General features: G+C 47.1%; 1 protein-coding gene across 1 annotated transcript; it reads right to left on the reverse strand.

The window, feature by feature from the left end:
- Positions 1-10,748: 10,748 nt before the first annotated feature.
- Positions 10,749-16,032, reverse strand: TMEM213 (transmembrane protein 213; the record flags this gene model as incomplete). Its single annotated transcript, XM_080932407.1, has 3 exons — positions 10,749-10,918; positions 11,817-11,885; positions 15,888-16,032. The coding sequence occupies 3 exons, from the start codon at positions 16,030-16,032 to the stop codon at positions 10,749-10,751; spliced, it is 384 nt and encodes a 127-aa protein (XP_080788533.1).
- Between the last annotated feature and the right edge of the window lie 236 nt (positions 16,033-16,268).

Consider the following 16,268-nt stretch of genomic DNA (forward strand, 5'->3'; position numbering starts at 1 on the left):
TGTTTGCTCCCAACTTTCCGACACTGGTTAAGTCTGCAGACATGAGTCCTGTCTTCCAAGAGATTTTAGAATCTAAGCCGGATAGTACAGACAGGTATAAAAGATGGAAGCTATAGATAAGCAAGGTGGCTTAGATGTCCATAAAATGCAAAAGGCACAGGCGTGTTGGATATTCAGGAGTCCAAGAAGTTACGTGTTTGGGATTGATGAGACTTTAGGGGAGAAACAACCTCAGAAGACACTTTGATATTATGCAAGCCAGTGATGATACAGCAGTGGGTAAGCCTCACAGTTGTCCTGGGGAAGGGTATAGCAACTGGGTACTCTGCCCAAGTGAACTCGATTCTAAGAAGAGGGAGTAGTGTTGAGAGGAAACCAACAAACAAGTAACAAAGCGTGCAAATGTCCAGACTGGTGAAGATCTGCCTGGCAAGAGCCCTGGTGTGGGGAAAGGAGGTCAGAGTACCAGAAACTGCTGATGTCTGCTCTGGGTCAGTGGTGCTGAGCCGGGCCTTGCAGAGCTTAGCTTATAGCAGATCTTGTTGGTCCTCTGTGGTCTTTAGCAGGCCGTGAATAAGTTACATCTGGCTTCTTTATTTGCACCTCCATGATTCCCTCCAGTTTTTATTTCAGAGTGTGTGTTGATTTTGATGGCACACGACTTTTAAGCAGTACAGTTTGGCCAAGCTGAAGTTTTGAAGGCACGAGGCCAGTGACCCAAAGCACAGGTGCAAATGTGCCCGGAAGGCTTCAGGCCAAAAACCAGTAATTCCCCGCTTTCTTGTATAGAGTGTTCACTGCCGTTTCAGATCTCGGTGAGTGCTCCAGTAACCAAGCCAGTCCCCGGGACACTGGACTGTGTTGGCAGGACTTGATGAGTTAATCATTCCTTAGGCCTCCCTTGACCCTTTCATCCCAGACTCTTAGGTGGGAATCAGACACTTAGAAAGATGCTGGGTCAAGGTTCTGGGCGCAGGGCAGAGTACTGTCATAATTCACACTAAGTCTGCCACGCATGGAGTCCTTGCCATGTCATTTCTACCTCCAAAGTCCTCAGAGCCCGCTCACCCACCTCTGACTCAGGCGGGAGCACGCCGCGTCTGCGCCCGTGGGCACAAACACGTCTATGGGGCAGTTCGTTGGCCTCCGTCATTTAGTCCAGCCCATTACAGGTATTTCTGGAACAGGTGAGAGGGTTTCTTCGGGCCTCATGAAATACACAGGCTTGCGCTCATCAGCTGGTAAACAAGAACGGTGCACATTTCAGGTGCTTTATTTTGGGAGGGAGGGGGCCGGAGGGGGTGGTGATTGTGGTGTTTAAACTAGAATTCTTTTGTCCGTGTTTAAAAGACTTGAAAACTGAACCGTCACGGTACAGTGTTAGTTCATGCCTGTGTGTGTGTAACAGGACACTCGGCCATTATCTTAAGAACACACAGCAGCATTGAAGTGTAGAAAAAGAATAGTAAATGCCTTTGGGAACACGAATCGGTTAAGAGCCAGCCAGGACGCAAGGGGACCAGTGAATGTCTGCATCTGAAATGCTTCTCCCAGGCTGGTGTCACACAGGGTAGGTCACAATCCAAGCTCCCTGCTTCGCCTCCTCCTGCGTTTCCCTGCTCCAGGGTCACTCTGGGGATTACTTGGAGCACCACTGATGTCTTTTCTCATTCCCACCAGATAGCAAATACTCGTGACTTGACTCCCAAATGTGCCCTGAGAGGGTTAAATTAAAGCCAGACTTTAGAGTTCTGTCAAGGTGGTAAGGAAAGAAGCAGGAGGTGCCAGAGGAACCAAGGTTTCTGGTCATTAATTCAGTTATGCCGAGCACCAGGCGTTGGTTCTAAAACAGAAAGGCTCTGGGTTTTGCTTCCCTCTCTGTTCAGCTCCCCATGAGTAGAGAGGAACAGAGACAGGAGTAGGGTTATCAGGGAAGCTCTGCCCGGCTGCTCCGGGATGCTGACTTGTCTCCAACTTGGTTTTGGTCCGTGTTCTGACTTTCTGCACCCTCACGCTAGATGATTCGTGTTAATAATATACAAAACCTCGGAGCAAATTGGGCCACCCGTGGCATCAAGACTGCAACTTGACAATCACGGTTTGCTGATCTCAAATGGGCGCTTAAAACTCAGTATGGGTGTGTGGTTTAGCGATTGAGCCCGCCCTTCTGTTTGTCAGTTACGTTTCTACCCTTCGGTTAGCTGCACTGTTTTCTAATGTGCTGTAGAGTTTGGAGATAAATTTATGCAAGTGTTTGATTCCCATGTTTACAATTTTTTCAGCTTTCCTAACATTTTAAAATGGAAATGTTAATAAATGCTGCGAATCGGTGTCGAAGGGATCCTCTGTGGTCTGTTCCTTTGTAACACAGTTGCCTTGTATTTTGTCAGTGGCGGTCACCCACGCTGAGATGACCTTTTGTTCTCTGGTTTTGAGTGCCTGCTAAGAACACCTAGTGTGGTTTTCCAAGGGCTCAGTACACAGCGTGGCATTCCCAGGAGCTGGCAGAACTGTCATTGCCGTGCTCACTGACGGCTGCCCACTGCCTTGGCTGATGCACCCTTAGGACGGATGTCTGCTGAATGAAGAGCTAGGACGCCATGCTGTAAAAGGCAAGTGAGGGCAAAGGTTATCCCACCTCGAAAAGACAATTAACAGGGCAAACAAGGGGTTATTTTTGAATCCCGGGAAAATGAAACTCATGACAACTCAAGAGAGCAGAAGATCTCAGAACACAGGGGACCCCAGTAACTAAGAAAAACATGGAATCTTAGGTAGCATTCTGGGACCACAAATATGGAAATGCTGATAAAGTCTAAAGTCTGTAGTTGACAGCTTTGTATAAAAGAGCTCACTAATGGGGGGAGGAGGGCTGTGGAAAAGGTACTGGAAGCCTATCATTTATGACTGCATTTTAAAATGTGCAAACAAACTAATCTTGTCAAGTGCACCCTATAGGGTACTGCCATGTCTGTTGCAGTCCTGTCTTGTGCGTGACCTGACACATTGCTTTGTGGGCATGGCTCCTGCTCATGGTGACCACAAAGCTACCAGCTTCAAGGCTCAGAGAAAATAATTCTTTTAAGGAGAATTCAGCCAGGCAAAGTGGCACACGCCTTTCATCCTGGCACTGTGGAGGCTGAGGCAGGAGGACCATGAATTTGAGGTTTGTTGTAGTCAACATATTGAGATCCTGTCTCAGAGGTTAGGAGTTGTTTGTGCTTAGCATGCTTGGGGCTTTTGGTTCAATTCTTAGCACCACCAACACAAAAATGACCGAAAGGGAAGCTCAAAACCAGCAACAGTCAGTGGAGGCCACTACGGAGGCAGTGCTACTCCAGTGACTCAGGTTTGGGCCCCGAACCCAGTAAGAAAGCTGAATGCGGTAACCTACATCTCTCATCCCAGCACTCCTACAGCCCGATGGGAGACCCAGATGGAGAATGACCCGGAGGCTCTTAGGATCAGGGTATGTCGTGCGCCAGCAGAAAGACCCTGCCCCAACAAATGTGTGACATGGACCAGTGAGCACCTGTATTCACACCCCCCCCCCTCCAAACCTGACACCTGGCTTAGATCCCAACAGCCCACACGACGGGAAGAACTAAGTCTTGTATGGCGTTCTCGAACCTCCGTGCATCCGAGCACACACAAATTAGTGAAACGGGAAAAGATAGTAAGAGTCTGAAAGATTTGAAACTCTGACGGCAGGGACACTATGAATGTTCAAACAAGCTTGAAGAAAATCTTCAAAAGAGAAATAGAAGCGCACACAAATATGCAATGATCATATATTCCAGCATATTGGACAGTTTTGCTAATAAATATTGGGCAGGAGTATAGCTTGGTGGTAATGCACTTGCCTATATGTGCAAGACCCTGGGTTTGGTCCTTAACATTAATCTGCCTGTCTGTCTGTCTGTCTGTCTGCCTATCTATCTACCTATCTATCTACCTGTCTACCTACCTACCTACTTATCTACACACACATACACACACACACACACACACACACAGTATTGAATAGGGATTTAAAACAAAACCACAAAAGCAACTGAAGTGCTGTGAGACCTGGAGAATGTTCTACCCAGCCAGATTTTACCTGCTCTGAGTGTAAACAGGTCCAAAGTACCAGGGGAGCAGTCACTAGGAACAGCTGAGGCTTTGAAGGTCAGGCTGCCCCCATGCCCAAAGCAGTGACCATTCCTTATCCCCCTCCCCCATTTTGTGCCTCCCTGCCCAGCACGGCTTAAGGTAAAAAGGAAACAGGAGCACCCCAGCTCCTGAGGAAGATCATTTACCAAAACCTTGTTATTGCAAGATGCCCTGTTTGTCCAGTAACTTGATCACTCAGTGGGTACCCAGCACTTTTCTCACCTATGGGTGGGGTGTGTTTGACTCCTCTGATGTGAGCCTGGAAAGATTCCAACTGCGGACTTGGGTAAACCACATCTGTGTGGTTACCAATGTGCCGTTTGTCTATTCACGCCACTGTGTAACATTGCAAGAGGCTAAACCAACTCCACTTGAAAGCTTACAAGGTAACATCCTGTACAGAGGCGGGGCTGGGAAGGCTCCTTTAACAGTACTTATGAGGGTAAATATTTGGATTGGGGTTCTGTATGTGATGTGGTCATAGGACTCAATGAGTGGTTTCTTTCATTTCGTATTTTAAAATTCCGAAGGAGGTGTTAGTGCGGTGCTTAAGCAGAAAGGGAATTATAGCAGAACTGGGCTGCTGTGTTTGAGGGAAAATGAGTGGGTTGTTTTTCAACATTAGCTCTGCTGTGGCTGCACATGTGCTAATTTTAGCAGAATCCAAAGACTAGACACAATTTAGAACATGTAAAGCTATAAGAGAAAGAGAATGCTCACTGCCTCAGTTTGAAATCAGCCCCGTGAAAAGGCTCAGTGTGTAAAGGGGCTTTTCCCTGGCCTGGGGACCTGAATCTGATCCCCAGTATCTATGTAGTGGAAGGAAAAACAACAAAACAAACGCAAGCTCCTGTCTTCGGATCTCCACAAACAACATCCCTCAGACGCACACAGATAAGTGGCGTCTGATGTCCAGTTTATGACGCAGATGCTCTTAGTGGGGCAAATTTGATTGACAGATTATCAGTAATGCTAAACATTTGCAAGACATAACTAAGTTTAAGTGAGATATTCAACATACAAAACCCGTGGTTTTTTACTTTTTCTTGTTTTGTTTATGTATGGAGTGTTTTTTGTTTTGTTGGTTGTTTTTTAGAGACAGAGTTTCTCTGTGCAGCTCCGACTGTCCTGGAACTAGCTTTGTAGACCAGGCTGGCCTCGAACTCAGAGATTTGTCTGTCTCTGCCTCCTGAGTGCTGGGATTAAAGGTGTGCGCCACCACGCCCAGCACTGGTGGTAACTTTTATTTTTTCTGACCCAAAGTCCATGTTAGTGAACATAGCTACACTAAAGATGCCAGCATCAAATGCTAGTAAATTTTAGACATTTAAATGGGATGTCTCAGAGGTTAAGAGCACTGAGCACTCTTGCAGAGGACCTAGATTCCTATTCCTAGCTCTTGTATGGCAGCTCACGATTGTCCATAAATCCAGTTTCCGGGGGTCTGATGCTCTGACCTCTGTGGGGCAGGTTCACGTTGTGTGCATACATATATGAAGACAACACACATAAAAATAAAAAACATTAAAGTGAGAGCCAGGCAGATGACTCGGGCAAAGTGCATTTGGATTCCTCACACCCGTGTAACGACCCAGCGGTGTGGTACATATCTGTTATCCCTGCACTGCAGGGCAGAAGCAGGAGGCTCCCATCGGGTTAATTGGCTGGTCATTCTAGCCAATGAGTGAGCTCTGGTTCAATGACTGTCTCAAGAATAAGGAGCAATAGAAAAAAAAAAAACCCTCTGGAATGCAGGTGTGTGCCTATGATTGGGACCGATGAGGACATTTGACCTTCAAGCTGACCTTGACCTTACACTAAACTAACCCTATTGAAGAAGGAAGAGGAGAAGGTGGTGGTGGCAGAGAGCAAATGGTGGCCACCTCTGGCCTTCACATGTCCACATGTGCACACATGTACACAATCACACTAATAAGTACATGTGTGTGACCTTCATGGTGTTTTGTCTACAGCTGCACATGCCCAATGTCCCTAAAGTATCTATCATATAACGAAGACTTAATAAATGCTCAGCAAATGCATTCCTGGGAGCATCGTAATTTCTACACAATCTAGTGAGTTTCTGGTGTGTCTTCATTGTACACAGTGATGGTTTCACCACATGTATTTCTTTTCTTCTCACTGTGTAGCCCTGGCTTTCCCGGAACTCACTATGTAGACCAGGCTAGCCTGGAACTCACAGAGATCCACCCCCCTCTGCCTCTTGAGTGCTGAGCAAGAGGTATGGGACACCACACCTGGTTATAATGGATATCATGGACTTTACTCCGTCACTCCCATTACCCTGCCCTGTCCCCTCTCTAATCCTGCTGGTTGTTTTCCATCCTCCTTCCAGTTAGTCTCCTCCCCCACTGTTATGTCTTCTGCTTTCTCTGGTTTATGAGCATTTCACATCATCCCTTCTGTCTTCTCTCCAGCACACAATTAAACCTCCCTCTCTACAGTCCCCATAGCATTTGCAATGTATATTTGTAACTAATCCAGTCTCACTTGCAGAGTTCACTATGCTCCCCCGCAAACAGTGCAACAACATTTTTAAAAAGATTCGTTTTTATTTATATGAGTTTTTTGCCAGCATGCATTTCTGTGTACTACCTGCACTCAGTCCCGTGGAGACCAGGAGAAGGTGTTGGATTCCTTGAACTGGAGTTGTGAGCTGCATGTGGGTGCTGAGAATTGACTTGAGTTATCTGGAAGTAACTCAATACTCACATACTCATCCCCACACTGTCATGGATGGTTCCTTAGTGCTGTCTAAGGCCACTGTGCACCTAATGCTGATAGGTTGTTAACCTGAATGCTTTGTATCTGGAGACTTTTATTTCTCTCAGATTTAAAGATAAAAACTTACAGAGTAATAAGATTGAACACTGTGGGTTTTTTCTTTTTTTTTCTTTTTAAAAAAGAATTTATTTATTAATTACATATAAGTACACTGTAGCTGTCTTCAGACACACCAGAAGAGGGCGTCAGATTCCACTACAGATGGTTGTGAGCCACCATGTGGTTGTTGGGAATTCAACTCAGAACCTCTGAAAGAGCAGTCAGTGCTCTTAACCACTGAGCCATCTCTCCAGCCCATATTGATTTTTGAGACAGTGTTTCTCTTTGTGTAGCCCTGCCTGTCCTGGAGCTCACTTTGTAGAACAGGCTGGTCTCAAACTCAATGATCCATCAGCCTCTGCCTCAGCTGCTGGGATTAAAGGCATTCACCTGCACCACCTGGCAAATTATTTTTTATTAGATCAGAAATTGGCCCTTCGTTAGGGGTTTGTTTACTATACATAAAGTTTTTTTTAATTATTGTTACATATATTCCTAAATACAGTCTTTATATTAGAAGATGTTACTTGTAGGTATGTTTTCAGGACTGACTGTTTGGTTTTGAATAATGAATCTGAGAGCTCATCCCTGAGGAAGACCATTTTTCCAGCCTTCACCCTTCCTTAATTGCCTGTAGTTCCTCTTCTAGGGTTGATGTCTGGGCTTTCCCCCTTCCATAATAGCACAAATACTGGTGCCATATTTAGGCAGCCATATTTAGCAGCCATGTTGATGAGGTCTTGGGTGTAGCTTCCCTGACATGTCTAGAAGACATGATCTCACAGCGGACTTCCTGTTCCTCTGGCTCTCTCGGGTTTTCCCACGCCTCTGTTCTGCAATCCTTGAGCTATAAATATGGAGTGTTCATGAATGTATGCTATCCTCACACAGGATAGTCTCTTCCATATTGTCTCAGTTTTAGTATATGTCATGGGGAAGTGAGCACTTATTGAAGATAAGTTTTAAGAGGCATTTTAGAATTATTTGCTGGTTATCAAATAGAGACAAGTAATAAATCTTGAGCTATATGACCTTTTATGTGTGTGTTGGTGGGGGGGGACATAGTGACCTCTAATACTATTCTTAGTTCATTCTGTGACCCACTATGTTGTCCCTGGAGTCAAAAGAATCCCTAGGGTGGAAGGGTCCACCTTAATTTGCACAGCAGTTATTTGTCCCTTAAAAAAGGGATCGTCTGTCCTGTGGGGCCAGCATGGTGACGGAGGTAGAGTAGCTGGTCACACTGCATACTGTTTTTACATCCCAGATCTTTCTAATTTGTCTTGTCTGTTTATATGAGTTACTTAAATTTGCTTTTTCATTTTATGTGTTTGGGTAATTTGTGTGTGCACCACATGAGTACAGTACCGGGGGAAGTCAGAAGAGGGTGTCAGATGCTCTGGAACTGGAGTGTCAGATGATTGTGAGTCACCATGTGGGTGGCGGGAATCAAACCTGGGTCCTCTAGAAGAGCAGCTGGTGCTCCTCGATATTTCAGTAACTCAGTATGAGTTAGTTTTGCTGTGGCCTGACAAGGGACTTAAGAGTGAGTTATTTTGCTTTACACTTTGAAAGTACAACCATCATGGTACAGAATTCATGGGAACGGGTGTGAGGCAGTGGGGAAGGGGAGGGGAAATCTTCAGTTCCAAGCACCCACACACATCAAGCAGAAGAATGAGGCAGATGGTCACACTGTGTCCGTAGCAGGGGAGAGGGGAGGAAAGAGATACTAGTCAGTTTCAGGCATCTATGTGGAGGCTCACAACCATCTATAACCCCAGTTCCAGAGAATTCAACACCATCTTCTGACCTGTGCAGGTACCAGGCACTCATGAAGTGCACAGACATGCATGCGGATAAAACACTCATCAACATATAAATCCCAAACTCACATCATCTCATTGAGTTTCATGGAATCCCAAAGATGTCTGTCAAAATTCTCTGTCTACATGACATTAAATGTCCAGCAAAGTACCTATGGGTAAAAGATGTCAGCTGTTGCCTCCCCTCGTCTCATGGACAAGTACTGACTTTCTTCTCCACACACGCTTCCTACCTTACCCACTGTATCCTTGGCAACCATCCATTCCTCCCCCCCTGCTCCCTTCCCAGGGCTCTTTCTGCAGAATGGCCCTCAGAAAGTTAGGGAGCGAGAGATTTGCTTGTTCCTCTTGACCCAGAACCTAGTGGCTTCTATCCAGAGGTAGGCTGGAAAGTCACCTCTCCGGATGTATTGGAGATACCGGGAGGCTCTGCTTGTCTCCCAGGTGATAGAGCCCTTACAGTGATTCATCAGGTCTGGGAAATTGAATTCAAGATGTTCAAAGAAATTTAAAAACTGTTAGAAATCGCTACCTACCTGGCATATGTATTCTGGTGTCTTATAATTCAGAGTGATCTGACATACACCCAGCAGGAGGTGCCTTGGTGTATATTACATAGTTCAGATTCGGCCCCTGTGTCTAGTGTTTCTTTTCACATTCCAGAACTGAAGGGAAGCTTCTGCCTTGAGGCTCAGTCCTGGTGGTCTTTTTTTTTTTTTTTTTTTTTTTTTTAAGGAAAGTCTGCCCCAGAATTGCCCTTTCAGTCACGTCTCCCCAGCCCTACACGACCTTAACAGAACAGAACACAGGACGTTCCTGTACCTAGCACGTATATGCAGGCCAGTGTGGCGGTGAATACCCAGAATCCCAGAGCTAGGGAGGTGGAGGCAGGAGGATCAGAAGTCCAAGGCTGGTGTGAGCCACAGGAGACCCGGTCCTCGGTGACATGTTAAGTTCAAGGGCAGCCTGGATTATGGGAGATTTCTCTCTCACAAACTCACAAAAACACAAAGCAGCAGATGAAATACAGGCTGCTCCGATGGACCGGAGAAGCCTCCGTCCATCTCCCACACAGCAGCCCAAACTGTAGGATGCACACTCTGAGATCGAGCTAAACCTCTCTTGGGTCTAATACTCACATGCCCAGCTTAGAAAATTGATACCTAAAGCAAACTGGTGCGTTTCTCTGGCTTGAAATACTTAATCTCACATCTCTTAAAAGCAAGTGCTTGAGGCTGGAAAGGTGACTCAGGAGTTAGGAGGACTTGTTGATCTTTCAGAGTTGGTTCAGTCCAAGTACATACGTAGCAGCTCACAGCCACCACACTCCTGTTCCAGGGTGTCTGACACCCTCCAGACCACTGCAGGCATGGTACTCACAAAGTCACAAAAGCACACACAAGCACACGCCCACACACAGAAAAATGAATGACTAAGGTAGGATTGACAGTGAAGATGGTGGGGTGGAATCGAACTTGTGAAGGAGGCAGGGTGGCTGTGCCCTTGATTAAAGTAGGAGGAGCCAATGTCCTGCGTTTCAAACCTGTCCACTAAAAGGCTGCCTTAGGTTTCATGTGCACCCAGAAGAAAGCATGGGGTAGATGGGAAGTGTCAGCGTAGGGACTCTGGTGAATGAAGGTCATTCAGACACACAGGTCCTTGGGACAGCTCTGACCTCACCTTCTTCCTTCTGGAAAAGTAGCTGAATTAGTTTGCAGCCATGAGGGGAGGCTTGATGGCCAAGTGCATGTGTGGCTTATACAGGGCCCTGGGTTTTATCCACGGCATCATCCATAATGACGGAGCCAGAGACTTCGAGGAACACGTGACTTTAAAGTGACAGAAGCCCGGCTTCTAGAAGCATCTCCCGCCCCCTCCCGGTACCCACACATGGTAGAAATAGCCATCCTTGGGGCCCACAGCTCATGGTCCCAGGTCTTTGGGCTCCTCTGGAGTTAACTTCACCAGTTTGTCCACGCACAGCAGGATGAGGGTGAGGAACCAGAAACTCCAGCCAACCGCCGCAGCGATCCAGCCATACTCGTCCACGGAAGCCCGGCAACACAGGGAGGCGAGCGGGCAGAAGTCGATGTCTGATGGGAGAGGAAGAACGGGACTGTAAGACGGCAGCCATACCTGCTCCCCCTCGAGTTAGACTGAGAACACGGGACAGCAGCTGATGTTTAGAGTCACTCGCTACTTGTGAAGCGTACACTAAATCCTTACCTCTTTGCTACCTTATGCGCTTAAGGTAACAGTACTGTTATTACCACTGTTTTGGAGCTGGGTACTGAACCCGGGAACTTGAAAGAGGATATGACCTACACTCCAGCCCTCGGGTGGTTCAACGATTCCTACTTCATGTAAGGAATCCCAAACCAAAGAAGACCAAGATCACAATATGGCAGAAGCAGGGCTCACTGCTTTGTAGACCCAAAAGCTTATTCTCGGCCCCCTAGGTATTTATTGTTGCTCCTTCCCTATCTGTAAGTGCACAGTTGGTCATTTGATGAGGATGGGATAAAGAGTTAAGATGAAGCAACACCTCCCGTTGATTGGACAAATGTGATAGAGATTCCTTTGTGCTTCCTAAGCATCCTGCTCCTGGAAACACGTCGAGAAGGTGAATGGGAATGGGGGTGGGGTGGGGGGGGGGAATGAATGAAAATAGCGTCCAGAAGCCAGCTCTGGCTTTGGGCAGAGGTTGGAGCAGCTACTTTTAATGGGCTTCTCACCCCATTTCACCTTTGGCTGCTGGTCATTAGACCCACCAGTGCCAAAGAGCATGCGACTAAATTTTGATCAAAGCCAAGCTAGCTTTTAATCTGCTCTGTGAACAGTGCTGGGACATTCCCCCTCCCCCACTGTCTGGGAGGATCAGGCTGTCTGTGAGCCACCTGACGCAGGTTAATGGACAGAGACGAGCCCAAGTTTTTTTTCCTAGATCCAGGGGTGGTTTGAAGATCGAGGCAGTTGACAGGAGAAACTTACTGGCGCACTGCTCCAGGGTCCCGGGGTCTGGATGGTGTATACTCAGGGTTGAGTTGCCACTGCTGGCTTCTGCAAGGAAAGGCAAGTAGTCTGAGCGAATCCCAGCAGAGGGTTTAAATTGTTTTGTGTGTGAGTACCAAATAATGGTATAGTCTAGGAGTCCCAGTGAAGACTACACAGAGACTTGTGAGGAATACATTGAGCTCCCTTCACTCAGCAGCTAAGCCCCAACTCAACAGTGGAGACAGACAAAAGAAGTAACTTGGGTTAAATGAGGGTACAGAGTCCTAATGCAGAGAGGGCAGGGTCGGGAATCCCAGCACTCGGGAAGCAGAGGCAGGTGGATATCTGTTCATTTCCGGGCCAGCCTGGTCTGTTGGAGCCCCTGTCTCAAAAATAAAACCAAAACAGAAAGGAGGAGGAAGAGACACCACCAATTTGGGGCCTAGAGGAATGGCCATTTGAGGTCACAGTGAGCCAGAGGCCATCTTTAACCCCAGGAGGAAGAGCCCAAACCTGCCCAAACTTGCCCTAGACATCCAACCTGCAGGATGGTGATCAAGTACCTTTCTGTCAAAGACCTCCTCCAGTCTGTGGAGTTTGTTTTACAAGCCCGAATGAAAGATTATGCTCGCCTTTCTTGAAACTTGTAAAGTAACAGAGAGGTTTCATTTTTAATTTTTAAATCTGCGTACAAAATAAGTTTTCATTATGACGTTCAAATATGAAGATCATGTGTTCTGCACGTGTTCTTCCTCCTGCTCCCAACTCTTGTCCCCCCTCTGCTATCCTACGGGCCCTCTCCTCTTTCCAAGTAACCTCTGTGCTGTTGAGTTTGTGTCAATTTGGGGTAAAGAATCACTAGGGAAAGGGAACTTCAGTTGAGGAACTGCCGTAGTCCAACACCTGTAGGCATGTTTGCAGAGGCGTTTTCTTGATTAAAGATTGATGTGGGAGGTTTATTTTTAAGATTTATTTATTTATTTTATGTACGTGAGTACACTGTAGCTGTCTTCAGACACACCAGAAGAGGGCATCAGATCCCAGTGCAGATGGTTGTGAGCCACCATGTGGTTGCTGGGAATTGAACTCAGGACCTCTGGAAGAGCAGTCAGTGCTCTTGACCACTGAGCCATCTCTCCTGCCCAAGATTTATTTTACGTGTATGCATGCTTTGGCTTCCATTATGTGTGGCCATTACATGTATGACTGGTACCCACAGAGGCCAGAAGAGGGCCTTGGGTCCCCTAGATCTGTGAACCAGGAACTGAACCTGGGACCTCTGCAAGTGCAGCAAGTGCTCTTTAGCTCTGAGCCACATCCTCCATTCAGATATGGGAGGTTTTAAAGATTGATGTGTAGAAGGGCCCAGTCCCTGTGGATGGTACTGTTCCTAAGCAGGTGGTCCTAGTTTGTATAAGGAAGCAAGCTTCGTGAGCCACTAGCTTGCTCCTCCACAACCTCTGCTTCATTCCTCCCTCCAGGTTTCTGCCTTGGGGTCCTTCAGAGTCCCTGTCCTCCTAAAGTTAGCCTGGGTCAGTGTTTTATCACATCAACAGAGGAGCAAACTAGAACAACCCCCCTTTCACATTCATGTAATAGACAGATAATCTCCCTACATTTGTCTGGATTCCACATAAGACACAGAATTGTGAAATATGCTTCCAGGGTTCAGCTCATTCCTCTCAATGTGACTTCTCATTCCATCCATTTTCCTGAAAATGACATAATTGTATCCCTTATGTCTGAATAAAATTCATGCACCTGTACATATGTCCTATATTGGTTCATCTGTTGATGGACATCCAGACTGGTTCTGTTTCTTCCCCACTATGAAGAGTGTGGGAATAAACATGACTGTGCAAGCTATTTCTGTGCTGAGTTGACCCAAGTACCATCCTATCTTCTTGTCACTTCATACTTTATCTTCTGTTAAAAACAAAAATGCTTTTCAGAGGAGCATGGGGGCATACATACGTCTTAATCCCAGCACTTGGCAGGAGGAGGTTGAGGGGTCTCTGAGTTTGTGGCCAGCCTGATCCACATAGCAAGGCCGGCCCAGGCTACATAGTGAGACCCTGTCTCAAAAGGAGAAAACCGAACAAAACGAAATAAGCTCCTCAGTGACCAGACCCGCTGCACTTGGCTCTCGGATGGTCACTCCAGTGTGAACTGAATCAAACACTGAATAGTTTAGACTGTTTCTTTCACAGCAGATTTAGTTTCTTTCCAACATGTGAACAACAACATAAAAAAAAAATAAATCCGATCGTGATTCTTCATTTCTGTGGGTTGTCAACAAAAAGTACATCTCCAGTGAGCAAATCCACAGCTTAGAAAAGTGGAGGCTTAGAACTGTCTCCCGACTGCCAAGTAAGGGACCGGAAGATCAAACAAACAAACAGGCAGACGAAGACGTTAGAAGGAATTATAAAAGTTCTGTCAGGAGTTTGTGGAGCAGGGCTTGGTTATGGAGACAAACACTGAGAGGGAAGAAAAGCTGTGTCCCCGTGTCTTCTGGCGGAGGGTGGCAAGATCCACAATACTGGAGACACCAGTTCCTTGATCCTGTGGCTATTTATGGTGAGTTTTTTTTTGTTTGTTTTGTTTTGTTTTTTTTTTTAATGAACTTAAGTTGAATACTTACCCCACTCATGTTTGATGTGTGTTCAGTAGGCTGGTGGCCACCTTACTGGAATTGCAGTTCAACCAGACACATTTACCACGGACAAAGAATCTATCCTCTCAAGTACTAATCTAAATAGGCAGATTAAAACCAAGAGATTTTGTTTGTTCATTCGTCTTTGTAAAGATAGGATCTCCTGTATCTGAGGCTATCTTTGTGCTTGCTATGCAGCTGAGAATGATTTTGAACTCCCGATTCTCCTGCCTCTACCTCCTAAGTACTAAGGTGACAGGTATGCACCACCTTTCGGGGTTCATGGGATGCTGCAGATTGAGCCCAGGGCTTTGCACGTACTAGACAAGCACTCCCCAAGTGAGCTGTGCCCCAGCCTGAGAGACTGACTTTTGAAGAGCCTTTCTGGAAATTATGAGCTCTTAATGCCCCACTGCCTGTGGGTCAGCTTGTCCTTCAGAGGTGGTGTTTACACGGAGCCGGGTAATTGAGGAAGAAAGTGGTTGCTTAACCACAGCCACAAAACTGCTGCCATCCAGTCCCTAGTCCCTCCATCCAGCCAGAGGTATGCTAATAGCCTTGATACAATCTGGCTACTGTTGTAAATTATTTACATAGCGTAGAGCCCAGCCATGTTTTGGAGAAACTGATTCCTGGACATTAGAAATTCCCTTCAAAAACCAAATCATGTCCTTAGCCTTGCTCTTTCTTGTCTCTCCACCTGGGAGTATTCTCAGGACAGAGTAAATGAATGGGGGAAAAATAATGAGAAGCCATGAAGAAGGTGTGTCAGGGAGTGCACACCCCCCCCCCCCTCCGAGGAAGCTTGAGGCAAGGTCAGAGTCAGAAGCGGGAAAGAGGAAGCCAGACCCCTAGATGCTCAGGCTGTAGAGCCCAGCTAGGACAGCCAGGCCTCTTCAGATGTGAGAAAAGAAACCGGGGTGAGAAACTGCTTCTGATGCCTGCCCTGAGGAGGCTTGGGGTGAGGGTGGGGAGGGGGTTAGATAGCCCAGGGTACCTTTCCAATTTCCAATTGGCCTAGGCAGCCTGGGTTGGAAGGAGCCTCTGCTGTGGGAAGGGAAGGTGAGGGCCCATCCTTAGCAGAGGAAACAGCAGGGGAGCTGTACCCCTTTCTCCCAGTTTGGTCCCCTGATGAGTGAGTTGCCAGCAAGTTAGCAGCTTTGTTGTGTTGTGTTTTGTGGCAAGGGTCTGCAAGGATGATTGTTGCTGCCCTAGCAAAGGAATTGATTGCCAGGAACCCAAGACACCCCCAGCCGACTCCCACCCTGCTCTGTGCCTAATCCTTTAGGGAAGGGACTTCTGTTTCCTCTTTCCTCTTTGCTGGACCAACCCTGGCCAAGGAATCCTCCCCTTCCCCCCAGTCCTGCCCTCCCCTTTCCAAGGTGGCCAAGACTAAAGCTCAAAACTATTACCTGTACCGCAGGACAAGTAGAAAGAGCTGAGGACCAGGCTGAAGAGCAGGGTGGCCTTTGGGGCAGAGGTGAGGTACCCAGGGCTGCGGAGGAAGGCGCTTGTCTGGGCCATGTTGCTGCAGAGGTGCCCTGGGGTGGGGAACATGTGTCCTGTATGTGCTGTGTTTGAGGTGACTCCTGTCCTGCAGGAACTGGGAATCTGTTCAGTGTTTGGGGGTAAAGAAAGAAGGTGGAGCCAAGGAAAATGCCTGTCACACCAGCTCTGCCTCTGTAACTGTGGCTGGGGAAGGAAGGAGGGGCAACCCCAGCCTCCCTCCCTGAGACAAGCGCTCTCCTTGAGGTAAAGGGAAGGCCATTCCCTTCTGGCTCCTTGGGTCTGGG

The sequence above is a fragment of the Micromys minutus genome (genome assembly GCF_963924665.1).
Source record: "Micromys minutus genome assembly, chromosome: 18".
NCBI lineage: Eukaryota > Metazoa > Chordata > Mammalia > Rodentia > Muridae > Micromys > Micromys minutus.